This window comes from Conger conger, chromosome 6 (genome assembly GCF_963514075.1).
Source record: "Conger conger chromosome 6, fConCon1.1, whole genome shotgun sequence".
In the NCBI taxonomy this organism is placed as follows: domain Eukaryota; kingdom Metazoa; phylum Chordata; class Actinopteri; order Anguilliformes; family Congridae; genus Conger; species Conger conger.
This window is the reverse complement of record NC_083765.1, coordinates 8,795,457-8,822,664: the sequence shown is the minus strand read 5'-3', so window position 1 is coordinate 8,822,664 and position 27,208 is coordinate 8,795,457. Positions and strand designations below refer to the sequence as shown.

Here is a 27,208-nt window from a genome sequence, read left to right as displayed (position 1 = left end):
GAAATGATTGCACAAAATAAGCCAGCCGAGTTTCAAGGATCCTTCAGTAAGGTCATGATTAATGGATTTATTTACAATTAGACCTCACCCCCTGCCTACCCCCAGCCCCCGATCCATAGGCGACCCGCAGAACTAACCCTCTGGTTGTTCTGCATCGCTATCACTCTCACACACCTCCTGTCTGTTTGTCTCTGAGCGCTTTAATCTCCTACTCGTGGTCCCCATCCAAAGTGTCTGGGTACGCTGTGATCTTCCGTACCCTTCTGAGAGGGTCGCAAGAGCCGTCAGCACTGACAGCACACCTCACCCCTCTCCTCTCACGTGTCTCTTAAGCGTGCCCACGGGACCACAGCACATCAAAAGTTTCATCCGTTTCATGATTAATTGTAACTGTTTGCGCACTCAACAGGGAACGCACGGTGATAATGCTATTGCGCTAACGCTAACATACTTTTTCCACGCCTGAAATAGCTTAAAATGCCACCATCAAGGGTGGATCTGTGCGATTGTGCATGTAGAGTCGCATGTGTGGCATACCCGAAGGTGTCACATCTGTTAAAAGTGCACCGGGGTGTATCTTTACAGAACACTGGCTGCAATTAACAGAGGTCATCCCCGCTGTGGCGTGGGTCGAGTCTAAATATAACTCAACGCTGCAAACTTTCCACTATACATGTGCTAAAGGACACAGGGATTTAAAGCTCCGCGTACTGTGAACATATTTTTGTGTGCCCTATTTTCTATCCCTGTGAAACATACAGTGGGCTTTACAGCGTCAGCCCCCTTTCTCAACATTCAATTCAATTTAATTTTTATAGCGCTTTTTACAGGGTAAAAAAACACCAGGCCAGCAAGCACATGAGGTAAAAACTCCCCTGGAGAGAGAAAAAAAAAAACTCCCCAATGGGAAGAAATATCAGGAGGAGCCCAGCTATAGTGGGCGAGCCCTGGTGTAATGTAAATGTAGAATAGAAATCTGGGAGGCAAGGGGCTAAAAAGTGCAAAGCTCTCTAAAGGCTACCACCCTGCGTTGCTGAAGCAGTATTCATGGATTTGTATCGTTTAGCTTGTGATGTTTATCTCCACTGAAGACTGGTCATGACCCCTGCTGCCTCATCTGTCCACTTAAATGGGGTCCATAATTAATTACCACCAGCTCAGAGTCATGAACCCATAAGCCCTGACATCTGCTGAGCATTGAGCTCTCAGAAATGTGTATTTTAGGCAGATGCACTAACGTAAGATCTGTGCTTGGCAGGGGCTTTTCTTTTCCCTGCTTTTTTCCCCTCGTCTTGGCAGATCAAGGGAGGGAGCCCCTAGAGGCAATCTCTGGACAAAATCCAGGGACACGCACGCATTTCTTATGTTGCCAGAACGGCAGTGTATGGTTGTCAGTAAATTATCGAATGAGTACAGTGGAGACAGGCCTGGGACAGTGGAGTACATTGTTGTTTTGAAGCCCCAGTGCAATGGGACTATTTGGTCGACTTTTGGAACATCTAACACTAACACTAATCTGTCAATACGCGTTTTAACTGGTGCTAATCCTTCCCGGAGCTGAGCTTTGTTAAATTACCATGGAAAACAAGAAGGGGACTAAAAGTGTTCTAACATTTGTTTCCCTACTATTTATATCAGCATGAGATTCAGAACCTAATCCGGCCGGTAATGTTTCACTTGGCCCGTCAGATCAGATCTGTGAGCTCGCTCCGGACTTTCCGGCCTCTGGTCCTACACAAGAGAATGGAAACACAACCTAAAGCCCACACTGCAGACAGACACCATTCTGGATACCTCGCTTTGGGAAAAAACAGGTGGGTTGTTGTTCTGATCCAGGATGTCAACAACAACAGTACAGGAACTGTTCAAACCTGAGGAGAGAGGACACCAGAGATCAATTATTTCATTTCTACAACTATGAAGTTGTTACTGTATATGTAAATCCATTCTGGGGTGATTTATGTGGTTTAATTCTATCTTATTTATTTGTGCAACGACATTATATTCACTAAAGCGACACAAAATAAAGGCATCAATACCCTCTCAACACTACAGCATGTGGCAACAGAATCCCTTTAAAGTACAAGACGACAAATGTGATGAGAATGTTCTTCACTAATTCTAGCGCAGATGTGACGATCGTTGCCGGAAATCGAAAGCAATGGCGTTTTGAGGACCTGCTCATGTAAAGCTAGAAGGCCCAGGGAAAGCAAGAGCCCACGCTTGGCCCCAGCCTCCCCTCCCTCACCTTTGGCATCTTCAGCTGTGATGGTGAGTATGTACTGGCGAGCGGCGCCCACCATGTTGTCAGCCTGGACGGAGATGACCCCTGAGTCACGGTCCACCCGGAACAGGGCCCGGGGACTGTCCGGTGTCAGGCCCGCCAGCCGGTAGAAGATCCTCACGTTGTCCGTTTTCGGGTCGTCGTTGTCTGCAGCTTGGACTGTGAGAATTTCGGTCCCTGGGATTCAAACGTGATCGCCCAGTCAGAAATGAATGAGGCATGTGAAAGTGTGGAGGTTAACTGGAAAAAAGTGCTTTTCACTCTTTCATCAAGTGGTACCTATTTACGTAGTCAAATTATTTTTACAATTGCCCTTCATGAAAAAGGGATAATGATAACCCTGGCAATCTGCCCTGTCACAACAAGTGTTTTAATTTACCCTTGTAAAATCTTACTCTTTCTCGCAAATAAAAAATATAAACTTGTTTCAAGCTGCTGTTTGCTTGACAAGCCAAATTTTCTTACCCCATTCGCAAATCTTGAAATTAAGCAAACTACCTCAGCCCATTGGCAATACCTTTGTCTTATTTAGCAAATAAATAATAGAAATAAGATTTTAAGTCTAACTATAAGATTTAAATAAGATTGACTTATTGTTGTATTTGTTTTTGGAGTGTGCTGTTATAAGATAAATATATCCAAACATAAGATAGATAAGATAAAGCTCTCTCACCCTTGCCAGCGAGCTCATTGATCAGCGCGTGGTACTGTGGCTGGGGGAAGGTGGGTCGGTTGTCGTTGGTGTCGCCCACCATCACTCGTAGCTCCACAGGCTTGGCGATCTCCTTGCCGTCTGTCCGCTCCACGACGATGCTTATCACAAACTGCCGGAGGAAGACACCCTCCAACTGTCACCACTACGTTGCCATGACACCAGCCACTGATGCCCAGAAGATTCCAGTAGGCTATGTTCTGTTTCTAGAGAATAGTGTGAATGCTACGGTGCTGCATATTTTGTGTTGCCAGTTTCCGTAGCTTAGCTTTTTTTACAGTGTAGGAGGCTTATCATAAATGTGTTAGACGACAACTTCACTTTTAACTGAGATACTTACGTATGTGGGATTCACTACTAGTTACAGGCAAAGCCATTTCCCTTGTGACCCAGTTTCCATTGGTGTAATAATGACGATTACCTATTTAGTGCATTCATTATCTGTTCAGAGCATGATGTTTACAATATTGTCAGATCTGAGACAGGTCTGGCAACGAGCAAGGCAAGCTGTATCTCTGACCAATGCTGTCACCATGGCAGTAACATGACAAGTGGGCTAATAATGTGTGGTGCAAATTAACAAGGGCGACAAACCCCATTTGCCATATAGGCAGTGCAATTCAATTAGTGGAATGAATTGCTTGCAGTTTCCTGGGAACTGGTGCAATGTAATCAGCCCATGGGCTAGCCTATGTGCATTTACAAATGCCATGTTTTGGTTATGTAATAGATGATTACAAACACATCGAACGCAAACCATTCGGCACTGCATTATGCTTGAAGGGACATCAGTAATGCTACTGATTATTTGGTCAATATTACTGAACTTATTTTAAAGGAATGGGCATCCAAATGGACTTTGTAAGTTAGAATTAGTGACCTATTTTCCTTCTCTCCCAGTTGTGCTCCATGGAAATTGAGCTGTGAAAGTGACTGAAAAAATCAGCTGAACATCAGCAGCCAGATTGATTTATAGACTCGTGTTCTCTTCCAGAGCTGTTAATCATTAATCATGCCCAGGCTGTTCACAAAGCCGGCGTCATGGCCCACAACTCAAACTATCACGAAGAGCACTCTAACAAAGCCCTCCCACGCTCAATCGCACACACAAGCGCTATATCGCCATCGGTGAACTGCTGCAACCGCTGTGTGAAAGGAGGGCCATAATGCACTCTGACTCACGCCATTATGTGGAGGCAACAGAGCTGTAGCAGTGAGCCGCGTAATGATGAGTGCCTCTAAATTATGGGTTGATTTCAGTGCCTCACAACTACGATAAGAAACAAGTAAGACTTGGCAAAGCGCCTGGACAGCCTGGACCAGGTAGGTACTGATAGAGGCTAGGTGTTAAGGTAGCTGCTCACACTCACCTGGTCCTGAGTCTCCCGGTCCAGTGGAGCATTGAGGAAGATTGCCCCCTCTCTGCTGATGGTGAAGAGCATCTCAGGGAACTCACCTTCCAGAGTGTACACTACTGGACTTCCGCTCCACTTAACCTTGGGACAGAAGACCAGAACGAAAAGCTATTAACGTTACATTACATTGCATTATTGGCATACTCTCTTATCCAGAGCGACGTACATTTTGATTAGACTAAGCAGGAGACAGTCCTACCCTGGAGCAATGCAGGGTTAAGGGCCTTGCTCATGGGCCCAACGGCTGTGCGGATCTTATTGTGGACTCTTATCCAGAGCGATGTACATTTTGATTAGACTAAGCAGGAGACAATCCTCCCCTGGAGGAATGCAGGGTAAAGAAATGTAAGACCCCTACAGATTGCTTGTTAGTGAGACCTCATCCAAGTCTGTAGAAATATATCACCGTGGAATATTTATTGATCTGTGAACTGGCTGGACTGTATAAGGACTTTATAAGGCACATGAAACATCTAAAGCTTCAATACAGACATGAATCACTTTCCAAAATTGCTGTGAAAAAGTAAAAACAATGTCCTTCTAGATACAGAGGAGGCACTTCATGCTTTCATGTCAATCATTCACACCGTGTACGCCCTAGTAAGACTCCATTACACTCAGCTCTGTTTTGGAAATCTATCTATCTAGTTGTACCTCCACTATACAGAAGTCACCATCACAAGACTGGAAAGTTTGAATAAAGCAGAAGCATTCCTTTAATCGAGTGTCCATTCTAAAATTGGAACAGTGCAATAAACAGAAGATGACATCATTTGCTTTAGTTTTTTGTTTTTTTACTCTGCAGTGTACTCTGTGTTCTGTGCTGCCCTGTGTTTACAACTAGCATGGAAATCCACTTCAGATCCTTCATCCATGGAGCTTGGGGACTACTTTCACACATCCTCAGATATTTTAGCCCTAAACAGAACGTAACGTTTGGGTTTCTTGTACAATTAGCACATTTTGCAGAACAGTCATCTAAGAATAGTCAGATTTTGGCATAAGCAAACTGGATAAGTTCCAACCCAAAACTAAGCGATGATGCTGGGGATTAATATGGTGAAAAATATTGTCATTTGGAAAAATTAAGTGAAACTTCCAAGATATAACATACCGGCATACACTTTTAACTGTGAGCACTTTATTAGGTATGTATTAGACTTATTTTTGAGACTTCTACTACTGTAGCCTATCCACTTAAGAGTTATGTTGTGTTGTGTGTTCAGAGATGCTCTTCTGCATACCACTGTTGTAATGTGTGGTTATTTGTGTTACTGTCAGAACTGCTTCTCACTGGATTTTTTGTTTTGTTTTTTGCAGCCTTCTTTGCAAACTCTAGAGACTGGTGTGCATGAAAACCACAGGGATCAGCAGTTCCTGAGATACTCAAACCACATTGTCTGGTACCAACAATCATTCCACGGTCAAAGTCACTTAGATCACATTTCTTCCCCAATCTGACATTTGGTCTGAAAAAAAGCTGAACCTCTTGACCAGGTCTGCATGCTTTTATGCATTTAGCCACTGCCACATGGTTGGCTGATTAAATATTTGCATTAACAAGCTGGTGTTCAGGTCTACATAATAAAGTGATCACTGAGTGTATGAGAATAAGCCATTTGTGGTGCACAGAGACTATCACAGACTGCACCTGGACTAAGGCTTCGAGAATAAAACTGAATAAATTTGTATCTGTGGGAATTTGTATAGGCGGCACGGATGGTGCAGTGGGTAGCACTGCCGCCTCACAGCAAGGAGGTCCTGGGTTCGAATCCCCGTCGGCCGGGGCCTCTCTGTGTGGAGTTTGCATGTTCTCCCCGTGTCTGCGTGGGTTTCCTCCGGGTACTCCGGTTTCCTCCCACAGTCCAAAGACATGCAGGTTAGGCTGATTGGAGAGTCTAAATTGCCAATAGGTGTGAGTGTGTGAGTGAATGGTGTGTGTGCCCTGCGATGGACTGGTGACCTGTCCAGGGTGTATTCCTGCCTTTCGCCCAATGTATGCTGGGATAGGCTCCAGCCCCCCTGCGACCCTGTTCAGGATAAGCAGGTTAAGATAATGGATGGATGGATGGATGGGAATTTGTATAATTTCAAACAAAAAACAGCACATGGTGACAGCACATGGCAATATCATAGTAGCAGTTTCAAGATAGAATAGAGTCTGCCTCCTTAAACCGTGTGCATTTATGTGTGTGTACATGTTTGTGCGTGTGTGTGTGTGTGTGTGTGTTTTGAATGGCTTGAGAAGCTCATGTCTTCAACACATTTACAGATCCGAGATTCCACAGTCTTTAATTTACAAACTGTTTCAGGGCTCAGTTAGATACAGTTAGATTTATCCAAATAAAAGATCTGTAACCCCTCAGAGATTAACACTTTCGCTGACCAGCTGGCGAGGAGCTCAAAGTTATGACAGCTGTGTTGCTATATTAGTTGTAGCTGCAAACCACAGAGTACTGTAGTGGTTATTATGGAATTATAATACTCAAGCAGAACTGATCCAAAACAACATCCAGTACCCAGGATAAACATACAGTAATCTGTGTTATTCACACTTGACAAAGTGAATCCTCTCAACCTACGCACAATAATTATACGCATTACTGTATACGTTTGTTTAACCGGACAATTATAAATATTTATACACTCACACAACTGTGATTGATTGATTGAGATATGGTGCACGATGCATCTGCCCTTGAATTACAGACCTGTGCATCTGTGTTTCATAACAGCTGTGGCTCCAGCCGCCAACACAGGTCATGTAACCCCTTTACGTTGCAGTGGGCGTTAAATAGTCTCTTTACATACGGGCACGGATTCCGCAGCGTCAGGGCTGCCATTCTCAGTGGAATGTGACAGATTTACGGTACATGCACATAGGGCCAGTGTAAGAGAATGTGCCCCCGGCAGCCCACCCAATTGACATGCAGACCTGAGATTGTCTAAAACACCATTTTAGTAAAAAGCACCAGTTGAGGGAAAGCATCGTCTTACAAGTTAAGAGAGTTTGCTATTAAGTGAACTTTCCAGAACGTTTGACTATACAGTGACTCAAGGTGTTGTGGTTTTTTTGGACTGGAACAAATGATATTGTTTTATGTTCTTCTCCACTTGTTGATGTTGGAATTAACTAATGATCTATGAAGTGTGGCTTTGTTTTTCATTTGAATAACATTCAACATTCGTGAAAATAAGTTTGGGAGAAGTGTTTGGCAGGACGTTGATTGACAAATAATGAATGCGTCTGCTGTGTACGAGCTATTAACTTGGCGTGGGGATAGATGTGTGTAAATCAGTGGCTTTCTGACATTAAAAACAAAAGGTGGGAGGATCAAAGGGGGGCAGGGGGTATGCCTCTTGCAGAATGTCACAGTAATCTGTCCTGTTTAATAATGAAAGACAAGGAAGGTGCACATCTGTTCAATGAACAACTCACAACATTTGCCGTTCTCACGTTCTACACTATCTAACTGTTAATATGTGTCATTGCGCTGTGTCATGCCAAACAAGCTCAGATGGATTTTGCCAGATTTTATTGGCAGCCTGGTAATCACAATGTGCTGAAATGAACAATTTGTTTTGTGAAATCTGCTCTTGATCCACATTACTGGCTGGGGAATACGCATGCTCCAAGCTGTTTTATCATAATTTGTAAATGTATGCTTCTCGCTGCCTTAAGAAACATGTAAATCAACACGCTTCATCAGTTACATTGGTAAATGGTAAATGGTTGGCATTTATATAGCGCCTTTATCCAAAGCGCTGTACAATTGATGCTTCTCATTCACCCACCCATTCATACACACACTCACACACCGACGGCGATTGGCTGCCATGCAAGGCGCCGACCAGCTCATCAGGAGCATTTGGGGGTTAGGTGTCTTGCTCAGGGACACTTCGACACAGCCCGGGTGGGGGATCGAACCAGCAAAACCCTCCGACTGCCAGACGACTGCTCTTACTGCCTGAGCCATGTCGCCCCCCATTGAACTGGCAGAGGAGTCTATTCTTTTTGCCAGGTCTGTATTTTCGGACAGGAGCAATGGGGAAGGTCCAGAAGGAAAAGGGAGTGAACGGGTCTCACCTGGGAGATGGCGATGGGGTACGGGCCCGGCAGGTTCTCCTGCAGGCGCACGGGGTCTGGGGTGCCCCACGTGTTCCCGGTCACCTCCACGGTCACGGTTCCGGTCGAGTAGAAGGCGGTGGGTTTTCCAGCCATGTCCTTGACTATGACCGTGAGTCGGTACCGACCGCACATCTCCGGGTCCAGTGTGGACGCCCCTGGAACAACCACAGGACCGCACATTTGGAGGGACATTTTGTTTTGTTTTTTAAATAAATGTATTCGAGATTTTTCCCTTTTTTCTCCCAATTTTGTAGCCAATTGTACCCCATCTAATCCAATTAGTGTTAGCTAGGGGATACACCGCCCACACCCCATCCCTCGGCGGCCCGAAGGAGAGCAACACGCCTTCTTCAAGCCGTCTCGTCTCATGCTCATGACCGTGATTCCCAGGTACCCGGGGTGCTGCTGTGCTCGCCGATCTGCTAACCCTGCCAAGTCCCTCCCTCTGGAGCAGCGAGCCAATTATGCCGCCCCACGAGAGCCGGCCAAACTTGGCTTTAAGGACATTTTTTTTTAAACCTCATTTAAATTTTCTGATTTTGTGCAGTTCTTATACATTTAATGCCAGGCTAAGATACATTCAATCAGTATTACCTACAGCATATGGTTTAAATATGGCATATGGTGGATTAAATAACACTTGACACAGGTATAGGTTATTGGTTGTAAAAGAACACAAACCTTAATAGGAAGGTAATCCTAATAAAATAAAACAACTAAATGAACTTCTGGAAACTACTGCATGCTTGTGAATATATATATATATATATATATATATATAGATATAGATATATATATTTTTTGACTGAGTGCAAATTTCATTTTGCTTCATTGCATTAATCAACATGCCCACATAATTATAGGTGACAGGCAGGTCTGCCTTGTGGTTACAGTGAGTCACATATACGTACATTTGGTCTCCTCACATCCACAGAGACTTGGCTGCAGTGCAAGTTTTTCCCTTTCTTAAAAAAAAATCTAAATTCAGTGCCGTTTAAAGACAGGAACGGCGTGATTAATATCCCGGCTAATGAGGCAATCAGAGGTGGCAGGTTCACAGGCTGACTGGGAGGAAGGATTAAAATCAAGGAAGTAATTTGCAGATTTTTGCTGCTAAATAAGAATGGAAGCAGCTATGGGACTGATGTGAATTTAAGCCTTTAATGTGTCTCAGCCCCTACCAAGACCGAAAGGGCACCCGCACATCCAGAAGGTACAGAACTAGCATCAGCTGTGCTTGGACTGTAATGTAATTTTTCCTATTGATTTCTGACTAGGGTGGGGCTGAGGGGGTGTTAGCGTTCAGAAGGCACGTTGCTTGATTTGTCTCCAATTAGCCTGGAAGACAGCATGATCAAATACAATCAACCACACGCTATTGCTCCACAGCGAATCGTCGATTGCTTCAGAACTGGAATGCATATCAGTTTTGTATGATTTGAACGCAACGCCCAAATGGGACTACATGGTGCGACAGCAGTTCAGTCCCTGGTCAGGGTGAGTGTTTAGTGTTTCCGTCTTGTCTTCTCATTGGTAGTCAGTGTCTGCGAAATACCAGCAGTGTTATGGCAGGGGACTGCATTTGTGGTCCTGGAGAGCAAAAGGCTCAGCCCCAACCGTGAAGGGGCAAGGGGTTGCAGGGCTCACCTTCTTCGGTCAGAGAGACGTCTCCCGTGCGTGGGTTGATGAAGAACATTTGGCTAGAGGGGATTCTGGGCGTCTGGTCCAGCTGGCTGTAGCGGAGCTCAGCGTGAAGAGTATTGGGGTCGTCCCGGTCACGCGCCTCCACCTTCATGAAGGGGATCCCTAAGGAGACACACGTCTAACCTTTATCAAAGGCAATCGAAAAACATGTACAGTGCAGTATGCACGGATGTAAACAGCTGATTTACCACATATTGAACACATACAGTCATTTTCCTTACATCAATGAGTGAAGATGGCCAATCAGTGTTTAGTACAGTCCCTAGGAAAGTGATTAAACAGTTTGTGCTAAGCACACAAACAGGCCAATCCAATCCAACCAGATACTCCTCCCTCAAAGAACCACCATAAGTTTATTTTGTCCTGTGTTTACCAGCCTCGTTTCCGAGATGACACACATTGAACATATATTTATTTTTAAGTATGTTTACAGCATTGAATGTAAAATGAGGACTTCAGGATGGAAGCTGAGGATGGATTTTTTGAGCCCCCTCATTTGCGTGTTTAAAGTCAGTGGGCTGAAGGGCAGAAAGGTTCAGAAGCTATCTTCAGAAGAATATCTTCTGAGAGCCTTAAATCTGCTCCTGAAATGACATTCTGTGTTGATTTTCAGCTAAAGAACAGAAAATGAAGATGTTCCATCATCATTCTAATTGTAGTCTTCACCACCATCACCTCAGAACATCCTCATTTATATTTTTAAATTGTGCCTATTTTCTGCCCCTCTCTGGCTTTTATAATCTGACACACCATGCTGTTCATATAAAGACTACTCTGGAGTCAAATTTTCCACACTCCCTTGTGTTTATTGTGATCCATTCTCTCCTGTTAAAATGTAGACGGCAGCCAAATAGCCATATATAATAATAAATATAACACTATAATAATAAATAAAACATCTTGCCTGGCAATGGGTCATTCACACAGATTCACATCAGCCTGATCATCACATCACAATGCACATGGGCGAACCAGCGCACTGATTACATGCATATTCTGGCTGACACTTGTATGAGGGTCGCACTCCAGAGATATCAATTGAAGCTCATTCCCATCTCCATTTCACAAACATGCCATCCTCCATGGCAACAAACAGCAAAGCAGTGATATGACTTCAATCCTGGCTTTGTGTCATTCTGATGCAACACCGTGTCCGGGTCAGACTGAAGGCTATAGGAATAAGGGTATGACTAAGACTTCTTTTTACTCTTACGGTAGAAGACGTAAAGCCAAGTTATAAATAAGCTAGGCCACAAATGAAAAGAAAAGGTCGACACAGTATTTTTAGCTAGTCGTTTACTATTATTCCAAGCTGAATGAAGCAGATGCCATTCTGGGGAGGAGGGGTGAAATCCGATATTATGCATTCCTTGGTCAAATACTATGATGTTAAGTAGGAATCAGTCCATCTACGTCAGCTTATAACAATACTAGAGCAGGCAATAAGTTCCGGAAATGAACTACGTCAGTTTGCAAAAATAGCAGAGCATGCATTATGTTATGGCAATGTTGAGAAGCTTTATTTATCCTATAATATTTAATTAAAATAAACTAATTTGCCATTTGTACTCAGATTTACCAATATTTTATATAAATCTGAATCTGGAGGATATATTGAGTCCGTCTTATTGGATTGGGGTGCATACTGTATATTTCAAACAAAATGTTCTTGACACAGGAGTCTTACGAGAGAGAGCACCATGGCAGGAACTTAAATCATCGCACTGACCTTTAAGCAGTCCAAGCTGCACCACTCCTCGCATGCTCTCCTCAACGAATTCTGGGACGTTGTCATTCTTATCACTTACGCACACCTCCACCGTGAAGCTCTGCGTTACCCCGGCACCGGTGAAAGACACCTGTGAAAGACAGGTGAAATGCATTTCACCCATTTCAGACAGGAAGTAGATGCTCATTTCCTTTGGGTGAAATGTCCCCCAGGACGACTCCGGAACATTCCGCCAACGTCATTGGGACATGGTGAGTCAGGTTTCGCTTGTGGCTATCCTTCCCGTGCGCCCATGAATGGAGCAGGTGGCTGAGTTGATGGAATCACAGGGCAAATAGATTCTTTTCATTGCTGCATACTGCCAAAGCATTTCTCTGCCAACGTATGCGAGTTAATTAAGCTTGTGTAACACAGGCCACTAAAAAAAAAAGTTCTGAGGTCATTGCACTTTATGTCAGACTGCTGATTCAAGGGAGGAACAGGCCATATCCCTGGCATGTATGCAATTCGCAGCTGCTTTTGACACCGGCGACATTACATGACGTCCTATGTTAATTGTGAGGAGCTTGTTAGGACAAAAAGAAGCTGTAAGACTTCAGATCACTGAGACCAGATATCCTCTGAGATTAAGAATGCATCGCAAAATATTGCCACAGAACATCAATAGGAATAACTGTTTCCCCTTTTTGGAGATTACATTACATTACATTAATGGCATTCGGCAGACGCATTGAACTGACTTTTCACCAACCGAGCTCAGTTGTATTGTTTCAGCACAGAGAGGTACCCCAGGATCTGTGATGAATCCTGACCATACCAGCGCCACCTTGAGGCTGGGAGTCTGTTAAGGAGGTACATAGCTTGCCATCGCTCAAAATGGGAGGGGCGATAGATAGATGAATCATTGCATTTAAATAGCACTTTTCTAGACACTGAAAGCACCTTACAGTGATGTGGGGGAAAACTCGGCTCACCCACCACCAATGTGTAGCACCCACCTGGGTGATGCACAGCTGCTATTTTGTACCACACACAGTTGGAGAGGGATTTCCAATTGAGTCAGGGGATGATTAGGTGGCAGGACTGAAAAAGCCAGGCTTGGAATTTAGCCAGGACACTGGGGAACTCCCTAGTCTTTGCAAAGAGTGTCATGAGATCTTTAAGGACCACAGAGAGTCAGGACCTCAGTTTGATGTCTGATCCAAACGACAGCGTCCCCGACATCACAACGTCCCCATCATTGTGCCGGGGTATTGGGGGTAATTCGGCCAGTGGGAAGATCGCCCCCTACCAGCCCACCAACAGCAACAACTTAACTTTACCCAGAAGTCTTCCATCCAAGTACTAACCAAGCCCACTCCCGCTTAGCTTCAGCCGTTCGGCAGGAGAAGGGTACATGATGGTATGACTGCTGATCAAGGGTAGAGACAGAGTAGTCCCTGCCTCATCACACACTGCAACTGTTCAGGCCAATCAGCTACTACCAACCGTACTGCGCCACACGTGGATTGCTAGTACATAATGAAAATGTTTTAACCAATTACACGCAAAATGCAATTTCAAAGAAGCATTTTAAAACCTTTAAAAACATCTTAAGAGCATTGCTCATTGCTTAAACGTGCTTGCCAGTTAGGCAGGGTACAGCCAGTACTTAGTAACAAGACTGGCAGTCATTTCATAATGAGCCCTCCGTGAAAACAGGCCTGAAATCGAATACACAAGGCAGCTGTTTTGAAGGCCTGCAGATTGTTTTGTCAAAACCGGGCCAACGCAATGTCCTTGCGTAACTAAATGTGTTTCTACTGAGTCCATTCTATTAAACAAAGTGCACTGAGGTGGTGCCAGGGTTCAGACTGCTTGGGTTATTTTTTTGACCAACTGTAGGTTGTAGATCCACCAATGTATGGTTCCCTGCTCTCCTCTAGATTCCATTGTCTCAGTCTACATCCACACAAAAAAACACCTGCTTACCTGTAGAGAATATATGGGCTGTTTCTCCCTGTCCAAGGGTTTCAAGGCGTAAAGGAACCCCGAATCGACTCCAAATATGCCCCCATCATCCCCGGTCACAGTGAGATTTCTGTACCCGGCTGGCAGGTTCGGAAGCTGAAATAAGAAGATAACCAGTCACACACACCACGCATGACACTGAATAATTCATACTTAAATCAGACTCTTGAACCGCAACATTTATATTCCTGCACGATTATGGTCGGACACAAAATGAGGATTAAATCTACATCAGGGACTCATCTGAACAGCTCACCTGGATAAGGCACTGTTCTAGGGCATGGATGAGGACCAGCAATCTGAGACTGTGGTCCTACAGGGTGATTCCCAACAGGCAGTGGTGGAGCCCAGGGTTAGGGAGAAATCAGATGTGTGGGATTTGCTCTCTAGCGTCTACTGATTCATCGCCTGCAAGCTGCAGACATCAGTTCCTCCAGAGATCGGTTGTGGAGACGATTGGCCATTTAGAATTGCGGATAAAATGGCAGGGGGTGTTTAATGCAATATCAGCATGGGAGAAATAACCATGGTTCTACCAAGGGCTACCATAACAATGATACTGCATTTAAGTAAAAATGACGGTTTGCACACTTCTGCATTTCATTATTTATTGCAACTGCACAATGTCACTTTAGGAAAACCCTTCATATTTAAGTTATAGCTTAAATGTTCACACTGGATAGACAGGAGGCAAGAGTGATATCAATATATCATCCATCTTCAACCATACATTTCCCTGTTTATTTAAAAAATTGTAACATACACTTTAAAATACTGATTATCTTAATGATACCACTGACTGAGAAGCCTTATACCTAACAGAAAAGTTCCTCCATACCACACACCAGTTAGCAATTATTTTGTTCTTTCCATGCAAAACATAAAGATTTGTGAATCATGTAATTACCCACCCACCAGAAATGCCATTCATATTCACCTGAAGTGCCTTACTTCCGTTTAAATGTGAAATATAAAAGGGACCCGTGGCACATGTGACAGCATACAAAGGCCACCAATTACACTGTCAAAGAAAAATGCAGAGGGAGAGAAGCTTGACAGCCGCGTAAGTGCCCATTTGTGGCTGAAAGAAATATATAAAAATTGGTGACCACTTTGACTGGCCTCCAATTTTAGCCCTTAGAGGAAATCAGGGCATTTCTGTCTTTTCAGAATCACACCTTGTACTCGAGCACTCATGGAAAAGGCACAGGAGGAAAATGTAAGGTGACTACACTTTGGGCACACACTCTTCGGCTGAGAGCTGCCGTGTATGCGGCGGCCTGTAGCGTAGTGGTTAAGGTAAACGACTGGGACACGCAAGGTCTGTGGTTCTAATCCCCGGTGTATCCACAATAAAATCCGCACAGCCCTTAACCTTGCATTGCTCCGGGGGAGGATTGTCTCCTGCTTAGTCTAATCAACTGTACGTCACTCTGGATAAGAGCGTCTGCTAAATGCCAATAATGTAATGTAATGTAATGTAAAATGTCACACCCACCAAGCATGTTCCTCGCAGGGAAAGCAGCGAAGAACACTGTGTTCAAGTGCTCATGCAAAATCCCGTCTCTGTACGCTACCTGCTTCAACGCGGCTTCAGTTGTGTGTATTATTGCGTTTGCTTTGACATTGTGCGTTTTTTCTTTCATCATGTATTTTAACCGCTGGGTTTCTTCATTCATTCATTCATTCATTCATTCATTCATTCATTCATTCATTATCCTGACCCGCTTATCCTGAACAGGGTCGCAGGGGGGCTGGAGCCTATCCCAGCATACATTGGGCGAAAGGCAGGAATACACCCTGGACAGGTCGCCAGTCCATCGCAGGGCACACACACCATTCACTCACACACTCATACTATGGGCAATTTAGACTCTCCAATCGGCCAAACCTGCATGTCTTTGGACTTTGGGAGGAAACCGGAGTACCCGGAGGAAACCCACGCAGACACGGGGAGAACATGCAAACTCCACACAGAGGCCCCGGCCGACGGGGATTCGAACCCAGGACCTCCTGGCTGCGCGCCGGCAGTGCTACCCACTGCGCCATCCGTGCCGCCCCGCTGGGTTTCTTCTTCTACCAAATTTGGCAGAGTGCCCAGTTTGGGAAAAGCCATTTGCATCTGTAGGCCTGAACCATTGCTGCTAGGTCCCCTGCTGACTCCCAGCATGTGTGTCCTCTGAGGTATGTGCAGCCATAGTGGAGATACCGTGTGTGCTGGGGTGGATCAGCTGAGCACTGCCGCCAGTGCCACGGAAAAGCTCTAAATACTGCAGGTGCCTGGCAGACCAGAGGCGTGTGTGTTTATGTGCAGAGTACACTTTACTGTCATTCATCCGCTGGGGGGAATGATGGAAAAATAAGAGACCACACTGGAGCAGCAGCGGTAAATAGAGTTTATCGGCATATGATCCAGTATTCTAAGCCAAATGGCTATGAAAATATTGAAAGTTCATTTCTCCTACCTTTCTGGGGAATCATTTCCTTCGCAATGTTTGGATACAAGTGTATTTCTTTTAAAGACACCACTGGCCCCCTTCCCACAGTATGGCATTTTTCCAGAGGAAGACACATTATTCTTAATTTAGCAAAAGCAGCACACCCTGCATTCCATGTTACCCAAAGGAGACCCCCCCACACACCAACCCAAATGACCCCCTCCCCTCCAGAAAACCACAGGAAAACTGAACTCCTCTTAGTCAAGGCCTCAGCAACAGTGCTTCATTAGCAGTAGTGGCATGACGAGAAGAGACACTCCACGATATCTGTCTGCAGCAGCCTCCTGGAGAAATTTAAATTTCTAAAAGAGGAGAGAGGCCTACCTTTGCCAGGTACCAGGGGAAAATGCCATCATAGTTCTCAGGCACACCGATTTTTAGCGCTTCAGCAAGACATGTCCCCACCGTCTGAAGCAAAGCAGCCTGCAGGGACAAAAATGGACCAGGTCAGCTAGGCCTAACTCCCAATGGTGCCACCACTGGCAGTCACAAAGTACAGCATTAAGTATGAACAATGGGGAAACACCATTAAAAAAAAAATATATATATATATATATATATATATATATATATATATATATATATATATATATATCAGCTCATTGTATATATGTGTATGTCACACCAAACACTTTGTTTGGGGCCAATTCTCAAATTTTCACCAAGTTTCCTTCTGTGGACCTTCTGTGCCATCTTGTTGATATTGCACTTTTGTATTCCTGAGAATAACACTGACTTTCTCCACATGTGTAACTTGCTCTATACAATGCAATACAGTTTTTTTATTTTTGTTTTTCCTGTGAACATTTCAAACCAATTGTAAAAGAGGTTTTCGATTTGACACATACACTTTAAAAGTGTTGAGGTACCTGTAAATGCCAAGGTAAATGCCCTTTACAAGCATTGTGTAAACTAAACTGTTTTCAAACTGACAGATGTGCAGATAACAGTACTTGCTATGGTAAACAGTTCAAACTTACAGTCAGTGCAATGATCCAAGTGGAGACGGATCCTCTCAAAGGCATGTTTTCCTGCTGATACAAAAATAGGATTGAATGCAGGCTATGTAGTGTGGGAAAGAAATATCAAGTACTGCAACTCACATAGTACATCGTCATTAACGTGATTGCTCTGGAGATGGATCTTTGGAACTGCAGAATGAACTTTAACCTTCAACTTGTTCAGAGGGAACTGGAAAGCTACTTCCATCTTCTTCCCCTGCTCCCTCTTTCACACGATGTGTGTCTGTCTGCCGGTCGTCCCTTGGCTTCAGCAGCACTGGCCGCTGTCCAATAGAGAGCAGTTTTTCCATCAACGTTTCTCTGAAATTACCGTCATCAAGTGTAGCTTCAGTTACAAGCACTGTGGAAAGCAGGCTTGACATATTAGCCGGCTTTACATGCATCTGGTGACCCCGCGCTTGACCGGAACAAGAATGCAAAGACCACAGTTAAAATTAGTGGGGAGAAGCATTGCCTGTTGTTCTCTATTCCCCATCTGTTCCCAATCAAATATCCAAACAGTCCACACATTACATTATTGACATTTGGCAGGCACTCTTATCCAGAGCGATGTACAGTTGATTAGACTAAACAGGAGATAATCCTTCCCTAGAGCAATGCAGGGTTACAGGCCTTGCTCAAGGGCCCAACGGCTGTGCTGAACTTATTGTGGCTACACCAGGATTAGAACCACCGACCTTGCGTGTCCCAGTCATTTACCTTAACCACTACGCTACAGGCCGCCCTTGCACACAATGCAGCCTGACAAGCCTTGATGATTCTCAATGAGAAATCGACTGACTGGACGAATGGGACACTTATTTGATTGCTTGGCCCTTTACCTGCACATTCTCTTCGCCTGGAATGTGGTTTTCGCCCAAAGACTTGGCAATGCTGACAAATGGCTGGGCTGTCTGGAGATGACCACCAAGTGTCTGGCTTCATTGCAAATCAAGATCAGTCATTTGACGGAGCGCTGTTCGACGACACAATGGCGCACTGTCTGGCCTACCTGGTCATTTCGGACTTCTAACGGTCAAGAGAGGAATTGCAACAACAGACACCCTCAAACCACAACGCTGTTTATCCCTCTCCCTTCTCTGCGAACGCGTTGACGTTGAACCCCTGCTTTAAATGTGATAGCTACACTGAGTTAGGTAGACCTGCACACCAGCTTGTTAATGCAAATATTTAGTCAGCCAATTATGTGGCAGCAAATAAATGCATAAAAGCATGCAGACATGGTCAAGAGGTTCAGCTCCTTTTCAGACCAAATGACAGAATGGGGAAGAAATGTGATCTAAGTGGCTTTGACCGTAGAATGATTGTTGGTGCCAGACAGGGTAGTGTGTGTATCTCAAAAACTGCTGATCTCCTGGGATTTTCACGCACAACAGTCTCTAGAGTTTGCAGAGAATGGTGCGAAAAACCAAAAACATCCAGTGAGCAGCAGTTCAACGGGCAGAAACGCGTTGATGAGAGAAGTCAGAGAAGGGCCAGGCTGGTTGAAGCTGACTGAAAACTCTAAGTGGATAGGCTACAACAGTAGAAGTAGAAAAATAAGTCTAAGAAGTACATAGTAAGTGCTCACTGAGTGTATCTTATTCAAATTCTAAGTTGTAAACCAACTAACAAAACAACCATTCGCTATTAAGGAAAACAAGAAACGCGTCCCCCAGCTGTTCTAAAACATTTTTCTCGTTAGCATTTTAAATAAATATTCATGGAGCACAACTGAGTCAGCGATTTGTCATTTAAACAGACCTTGGTAAACGACGGTAACCATGCTATATACTATTTGGTACATTTACTTGCAAGAACAAATGTTTCCACTACACAAAGTAAGTTAAAAATAAACTCAGGAGCTACAAGCCAAATTAAAGGAAAATCACGTAAAACAACTGAGGTGGGAGGAGGGGGGCAGTTAGCTACGTGCAACGGGAGAAGAGAGCAGCGCGCGGATGTACTTTTCTCATTTTAAGCGCATTTGTTTAAACCACCCGACGTAAATAATAAAACTGCATTTTATAAACGGATTACACGTGGAGATTTTTCATTCGCGACTGCAATTGCACCACCGGATAAAGAGCTGTCACTCACGCGAGGGAAGGCAAGTTCGACCACAGTATGCTCCATTACTTCTACTTTACGTGTTCACTTTATTTCAAGCAAAGCAGCCTGCAGGGTACATGTTTTAATTCAAATTTAAAAACGCATCAGAATGTTTATGAAAAACAATGCTTTCCCCAAGGGCAGGAAAAGCACAGCACCCAAAAGCACCTAGCTATAATGAACCCCTGAAGTCAAAGACCATTAGCTACAGCTGCATAAATTGGTTTGGATGAGTGCCTGCGCAAATTTGGACATAACACAGGCTGCAAGGCTATCACGGCACTTCAGTGCTAATGCCTGCTAAATTAAGTGATTTCATGTATTTCTATTCACTTTTGACCAGCAGTGTGAGTCACTGCTAAATTAATAAGATAAATAATGCTACTCCACATCGGAAAAAAATAAACGCTCCCACTATGTTTGACACAAACCCCCTTCCATTCTTTATCTGAACAATAGTTATGATTCATCATTCTATGCAGACTGTTGTGATAAGACACGTTATGTAAAAAAAATATTCGTTTCGTCTTACCTCTCTAAATTCGATGCAGTGTTCCCCTCTGGCGAGTGAGAGTGAATGAAAATGCCTGGCACAGCAAGGGCTTGAACACCTCTGTAGCTTAATGTTTAACACTTTGAAAATGACTCCTGAACCTTTCAGCACCTTTAACCATGTGCGTTGGCCCACACATCTCAATCGTGTCCATAAATGAATAATTACAGTTAAAGAGACATCTTGCGTCCGTGAAATGGTTCAACTTCTGAATTAGGTGAATAATGAAAACATCAGCCAGATTTACAGTATATTTTTTTAATTATAAAATATCAATGTAAACATATAACAAAATTCTTAGTTGAGTAAATTGATGTGCAGTTCAACCTACTGAAACAATGTTAAATTCACAACACAAGTCAAATGTATTGCTCCATTTCATTCATTCACACACTCTTTCAGACTTGGGAGTACAAATGCCAGGGCATCGAAGAATATGTCACCAAAAGTACGAACCAGCATACTTAAGTTTCAAGTAAATATAATTTAAAAATGTCAGATCAATGGTTAAAATCACATACAGTATTTACTGTAATATTTCAGACATTGGTGCACCCCCTGTTGCTAAGCCATCATTGTATACAGTACCTGTACTCTCAACATACAGTCTACCAATAAAATACCAGTAGTTACATACTGCTTCTGCGGACAAGGGTGTCCAGCAGCAAGGTCAACTCACTGACAAGACAAACCGACACAAGTAGGATTCAACAGTTGCAGTTTTAAGGCAGAGTTGTTGTTTTTTAAACTGATTAAAAACAAGAGCTACATGCAGATTTGTCATCAATCTGTACTTTCCAATTGTTTTGTTTTTTTTATAATTCCCTCAGTTCAGAGTTTTACAAAAGTTGTAAATACATATATTTACAAATCTATAAGTCCACAGTTTTGGTGTGGGAAAAACACAAGCCGGTGACACACAGCGTCTGGGTCTAGGTGTGTGAAGAAAAAAACAAAAAAAAACAAAAAAACACGGAGGACACCGGAGGCTTCAGAGGACTGAGAGGTCGTGGCAGGACTTGGACTTCTGCCTGAAGGCCATTTTCTTGTTCTTCCGGGCCACGATGCGACCCAGGAAGCGCTTGGCCTTCTTGCCCACGCTCTCGCGGCGCTTGCTGCTGGCCAGACGGCGCGCGTTCTCCTCCTTGCTGTCCCGACGCAGGCGGATCTGCCGGACGATGCCCTCGAAGAGCTCCCGCACGTTGTGGTGGAGGGAGGCCGACGTCTCGATGAACTTGCAGTCGAACACCACGGCGCAAGCGCTGCCCTCTACAGGTGGGAGGAGACACGGCGGTAGGTACGGGTTAAAAGGCGTGCGTCTCGTTCGCCGCGCATAGCATTTACAACAAACTGTTTCTGATTCCTTTGTTTCTTTTCCCCCTCTGTGCGTCCTCTAGGTACTAGTCTTTCTCTGATTCCCTACATAATGCTCTGAGTTCTTGTTTTTTCTCGTTCTCTGAATAATGACGGCCTGTAGCATAGTAGTTAAGGTAAATGACTGGGACATGCAAGGTCGGTGGTTCTAATCCCGATGTAGCCACAATAAGATCCACACAGCCGTTAGGCCCTTGAGCAAGGCCCTTAACCCTGCATTGCTCCAGGGGAGGATTGTCTCCTGCTTAGTCTAATCAACTGCACGTCGCTCTGGATAAGAGCGTATGCCAATAATGTAATGTAATGACCAAACATTGGACACACATGACAGAAACAGTGTTTGGCTGTTTCTCTTTTCTCCGCACAGTGGACAGGTAGAGGAAACGAGAGGAAGCGTCAGGGGCTCACCGTCCATGGAGACTTCTCTGGACCGCACCAGGTCGCTTTTGTTGCCCACGAGGATTATGGGAATATTCTCGGACTGTCTGGCCCTCCGCAGCTGGATGCGCAGTTCCGACGCCTTCTCGAAGCTGGCCTTGTCCGTCACCGAGTAGACGATGACGTAGGCGTCGCCCATGCGCATACTCTGCTCCCTCAGCCATTGGCTGTGGTCCTGTTGAGTCACAGGAGGGACATGGATTTGTCAGTTGTACTGCCAATCCCGCATACCGATTCACATTTTTCAGCCGTACAAAATGAATGCAGTTGTTTTTGCAATATATTGACAATGTACAATCTCTCGAATTTAGGATCTGTTAAAGGGTCACTTCTGACTCTTTTATGACTGTGCTGAAAGCAACCTGCTCACCTGTTCCCATATGTCATAGAGGAGGATGGAAGCTTCTTCATCATCGACAGCGATGGACCGGTCATAGGTGTTTCCTGAAGAGCAAGATCAGCGAGTGATGAGCACATTTTAACAGTGACCTGGACCCTCGCACTGAACTCATCAATATTCTGCCTGGCGCCTGTGCACCTGTTGCACAACTGACAGCATTAGTCCCCGCCACATACGACAGGCATACATTTCAGACCTCTGTAGGCTACGGCCTTTCTTACTGTTTTCCATTGGTGTCCCTGACAACGGTTAAATATACCATGATACCGTTAGTAAATAGGTGGTAAAGTAGCTGGTTGGAATTCGTTGGAAATGAATGTTCTCTCTATACACTAAATAAATGCCTCCACTAGGCCTACATATAATTGTTCTATAGCGCAATTATAACATCCAGTTGATAGAAACCACTGCTGAAATACCGTTCTGATAAATTATTTCGTTTTAAAAGTTAACGTTTGAATCATTGACTTCAAACTAAGTAGGTTACACATAATATTGACATAGCCTACAGGCAGCAATCCGGAACTTACCGGGCTCATCGCAGTCGTAGCCGTCTTCTACGCCGCCAAATATCCGCGCCAGACTGGACTTTCCAACACCGTGGTCACCCAGGATGACCACCTTGTAAACCTGCCCCTCGGCGTCGCTGCCGGAAGAGATGACGGAGTCTGACGAGTCAGACACGCAGCTGTCTCTGTGCTGGTCGCCGGGTGTGTAGGATGTGCAGCGAGTGAGATTCGACAGCTCTACCGTCTGCGCCGTCGAACGGAGCTCGCGGTCGTCAACGGGCATGCTTCTCCTGTGCAGGTTCTGCAGGTGGACGGGGAACGGCATACTTCCTCGTCTCTTGTCCCCTTTGTTGAGAGTCATGATTCCAAGTATCTGTAAGGTACAGCCGTGCGTTGATAAACAGTGGATTACAATGAAGAGCCTACCTAGACGTGACATATTAACCTGTAAATTAATTGGTTTGTTGTCTTATGGGAAAGGTCGCCTATATTCCTGATAGTTTTTCCATTTTAAAAATTAGCAAAAGCCATATTAAATGAAGCGCCACATCACTGGCATAGTAGCCTACTACAAATCATGTTGATGTGTTTTAGTGTTCATCATAGCAATATAGGCTTACAATTTGGCGAATGTAAAACCAAGTAAGCACAACTAGCCTATAGCAATCTATATGATGAAAACGATTAGATAATAGTTATCAGAAAAAGACGACAAAGAAAATACTACATTTATCAAACAAAACGAATATTTCACACAGCAAACCTACATTTCGTTTTGTCCAAGTATTTTCTGAATCCGGTCTTCGCTGAAGTAATCCCTTTAGGCTTGTTGGGTCCTTTCGTGTTCGATAATGCCTTGAAAACTCCTGACACAAAAGTGCTCCTTGCCGCTTGTACAGCTCTCGCTTTTCCTCCGCTAGCTCGATCTAATGCAAGAGGGGAGACCGTCTCCTACTTATGTACCAGGCGAGATACTGACGTCAGCTCGAGGTAAGGCCACCCGGGAGAATCATGCCGCTCTTTATAGTAGTAACATCATGCGGGGGCGCTGCCAGCGCGGAATCTCCGTCAGCTTCGTGAGACGTGATTCAAAAAACCGAGCACGGGCGACTAAAGGGGGGTCTCCGCCGCCCTCCACCGCAGGTGGGACTGATGTAATGCACGTTGTAGCCTAATTAGCTGAAGCGCTTGTCAAATATTGGATGATGGTCAGCGTCTCGCGAAAATAGTAGCTTCTGCTGAGTGTCAACTGGTAAATTAGGTTGCAGAGCAGGAATAAAGCATTGAGTTCTGGTTAAAAAAATTAAATTTAAAAAATCATTCATGAATCCACTGAGAAATTAAGCAGAATATTATTTTCTGTTACTTTGCAGGTTGAATAAATTAATATGGCGTTATAAATAGTTTATAATCAATAAATGGCCCACAGATCAAAATAGCATTAGGTTGATACATTTTCTCATTTGCCTTTTTATTATGGTTATTATTATTAAGGGCAAGGAGACTCACCTCATTGTTATGGTTTAATTTAGTTTGCCTAAACACCTCATGGAACACTGAAGCTTGGAGATGGTCTTTGTTTTTACATTATTGCCATTTGGCAAGAGCGACGTACAGTTGATTAGACTACGCAGGAGACAATCCTCCCCTGGAGCAATGCAGGGTTAAGGGCCCAACGGCTGTGCGGATCTTATTGGCTACACCACAATAGCCACACCAGACCTTGCGTGTCCCAGTCATTTACCTTAACCACTATGCTAACACTGCCCTACAGAATCAGTAAATCAATTAGGCCTACAACAGCTACCTTACTGCCCACTGAGTCAAGGGTCACTGAGTGGACACCCAATGGTCATGACCATGTAAAATGGCGTATTCGAAACATTGTGTCTGGACTAAATATATAAAATATAGCATAATGCTAATATTCATTGGTGGCTACTAGACTGATGCCAATAAGCTCTGGGAACATACTTGCCACAGACATTGCCTTGAATTCCCCTTCATTTCACACTTGTATATGACTGTGCTGTGCCAGACAGGAAAGACCATAATTAGCACTAGGACTACGCTTTAACAAACACCACAGGCGTTGAAGCCAATGGCATCAAATATATAACAATATCGCCATCTGGTGGCTACACAATGAAGCATAATTCTGAACTCCAGGTCAAAAATGTGGTAAGATAAGATGGTAACTGATCCGTTCATGAGGTTAGATTGGCACCACATTACGAAATCCATAATTGTAATTTTTTTAAAGGATTTTTAGAAAATTTAGAAAATAGAAAACTCATTCACTCACTCAAAACAATGAAAATGATCACAGTCCCAATACTGTTACATTTGACTGTAAGTGTACATTTTCAGAGTATATCAGTTTTATAAATGTGGACTCATACTAACTCATTTTGACTATTAAAGCTGAACTGACTGATTATTGTACTGTGTAAGAAGCCAACACGTAATTGTTTAAGTCATAAACTGTAGTCAGAACAGCAAATGAAACAAGTGAATCAAAACCCTCAGGTTTATGGGAACATGACGCACTAACCAGTGACTCGGTCACTCAGTCCCATGTAATTTCTAGTCCCTTTTTTTTTCTTCCTGTCTCTCTAAGACAAGCACATCAGAGAAATATACACTACAGTACATTTTTCCAGAAAAAAGACAGGCTGTCCGTTGACGAAAAGACAGGAAAATACATGTGGGCCATTACACTTGCTGTCCTGCTTGAAGAGGCTGACCCTTCCACATGCAGCTTAATTAGATATGAGCCATTTGGATATTTATTTTAGCGCTGTGGCGTTGTGTCATCATTGTCATCATCAATGGCAAACTTAGGAATAGTTGCTTCTCATTTATTTGATATGTTTCATGTGTGCAACCTCTTCCCTGGTTGCTTTAGAAATAAACATGTCAGCTAACTGCTCGTACTGCCTGAGCCATGTCACCCCCTAGAAAAACTTCTAGAAAATGATGTACATCAGAGCACAGTAAACCTTTGAATATAGTTAGCAGGATATACCTGAAATGGCTTGTTAAAACAGACAAGAAATCTAGTTCAAAACTCATCTGAACTGCTGGTTGCTGCAGTCAGTAATGAGTGTACCAGTAAATTGGAAGCGTTCCAGGGGCATTCGTGGGAGCAGTTTGCTGGGGAGCAATACTGCCCTCTGCTGGCCATTCAGACAAAATAATGATTTTTCCTTTCCCATGAGTGTTGATGAAAGGCTAGCTTCAGCCAATAAAACAAATGCAAATTTTGTCTCTTTCTACAGTGTATTTATGAGATATGAACATCAGCAGATATTTTAGATATTGGCCCCAACACTGCGCTGGGGCATTGGGAATAATTTAACCAGAGGGAAGATCGCCCCCTGAGGACAGGGATTGTGGATTGTGCAGCAATGTTTTTCACATTTTTCAAAATCCTAACACTTTCTGTTTATTTTCATCATTTTCATCATCATTCATCACCCAGATTTTCAGTGAGGTCTCAGACTTTCGGACCCCGCTGTATATATATGTCAGTGGGGTCTTTTATTATGTAAGACTTTGGTTGATTCCATTGAATCATTAATTAAGCACACTACACATGTTGGAAAATAAAACTATTAATAACACATTTTTTTAGTTGACTGTATTTTTAGCACATATTTATCAAGGGTGCTAATAATTTTGGAGCCCACTATAGAGGTTTACCATCTTTTCATTTCCCCACTAGTGATCTCATTACCTTTTTACCAAGACAATACACTGAATTAGAAAGCTTAATGTTTTATTTGGATTGGTGCGTTTCGGTTTTGTTTTGATTTCCCCTTATTCTGATATTCTTATGTCATTCTCTCCCAGCTTGTGACATCACGATTTGGTGGGACACATAATGCTGCTACAATTACAAACCTTATTTTGGCATGGAAGTTACTCCGGTTTGTTGGAGCACACATGATTTGATTATATTGTATTGTGTTAAATGCTATTTGGGTCATATATTTGTTATACAGTCAGTGAACACTTTATTAGGTAGACAGGTACACCCGCTTGTTAATGCAAATATTTAATCAGCCCATCATGTGGCAGCAACAAAATGCATAAAAGCATGCAGACATGGTCAAGAGGTTCAGCTTTTTTCAGACCAAATATCAGAATGGGGAAGAAATGATGATGATCTAAGTGACTTTGACCATGGAATGATTGTTGGTACCAGACAGGGTTGTTTGAATATCCCCAACACTACTGATCTCCTGGGATTTTCATTCACAGCAGTCTCTAGTTTGTAAAGAATGGTGTGTGGGGGGGGGGGGGGGGGAATCCAGTGAGTAGCAGTTATACAGGCA

The 27,208-nt window shown here is 43.8% G+C and overlaps 2 protein-coding genes across 2 annotated transcripts in view; both read right to left on the bottom strand.

Annotated features, from left to right (window-relative positions):
• Nucleotides 1–20,147, bottom strand: part of cdh16 (cadherin 16, KSP-cadherin) — a 34,865-nt gene extending 14,718 nt beyond the window's left edge. The window contains exons 1-11 of the mRNA XM_061246802.1: nucleotides 20,127–20,147; nucleotides 17,462–17,515; nucleotides 16,806–16,904; nucleotides 13,945–14,079; nucleotides 11,974–12,103; nucleotides 10,188–10,346; nucleotides 8,499–8,695; nucleotides 4,367–4,492; nucleotides 2,958–3,108; nucleotides 2,249–2,461; nucleotides 1,795–1,871 (exon numbers count right to left, since the gene is read on the bottom strand). Coding sequence (XP_061102786.1) covers nucleotides 1,795–1,871; nucleotides 2,249–2,461; nucleotides 2,958–3,108; nucleotides 4,367–4,492; nucleotides 8,499–8,695; nucleotides 10,188–10,346; nucleotides 11,974–12,103; nucleotides 13,945–14,079; nucleotides 16,806–16,904; nucleotides 17,462–17,506 — 1,332 coding nt within the window. The 5' untranslated portion in view covers nucleotides 17,507–17,515; nucleotides 20,127–20,147. The remainder of the gene's footprint in view (nucleotides 1–1,794; nucleotides 1,872–2,248; nucleotides 2,462–2,957; nucleotides 3,109–4,366; nucleotides 4,493–8,498; nucleotides 8,696–10,187; nucleotides 10,347–11,973; nucleotides 12,104–13,944; nucleotides 14,080–16,805; nucleotides 16,905–17,461; nucleotides 17,516–20,126) is intronic.
• A 242-nt stretch (nucleotides 20,148–20,389) lies between these two features.
• On the bottom strand, nucleotides 20,390–23,818 carry LOC133131050 (GTP-binding protein RAD-like). The gene is made up of 5 exons (XM_061246142.1): nucleotides 23,636–23,818; nucleotides 22,890–23,241; nucleotides 22,330–22,403; nucleotides 21,930–22,134; nucleotides 20,390–21,416 (listed from the first exon to the last, which is right to left on the bottom strand). Exons 2-5 carry the CDS (start codon nucleotides 23,227–23,229, stop codon nucleotides 21,139–21,141), a joined length of 897 nt encoding a protein of 298 aa, XP_061102126.1. The 5' UTR covers nucleotides 23,230–23,241; nucleotides 23,636–23,818; the 3' UTR covers nucleotides 20,390–21,138.
• Between the last annotated feature and the right edge of the window lie 3,390 nt (nucleotides 23,819–27,208).

Excerpts from the sequence above, each read along its gene's own strand:
- LOC133131050 (XM_061246142.1), bottom strand. The coding sequence starts at position 23,229 with ATGACTCTCAACAAAGGGGACAAGAGACGAGGAAGTATGCCGTTCCCC. Across the intron at positions 22,404-22,889 it reads CTACGACTGCGATGAGCCCG|GAAACACCTATGACCGGTCC; the intron begins GTAAGTTCCGGA and ends CTTGCTCTTCAG. Across the intron at positions 21,417-21,929 it reads CAGAGAAGTCTCCATGGACG|AGGGCAGCGCTTGCGCCGTG; the intron begins GTGAGCCCCTGA and ends TCCCACCTGTAG.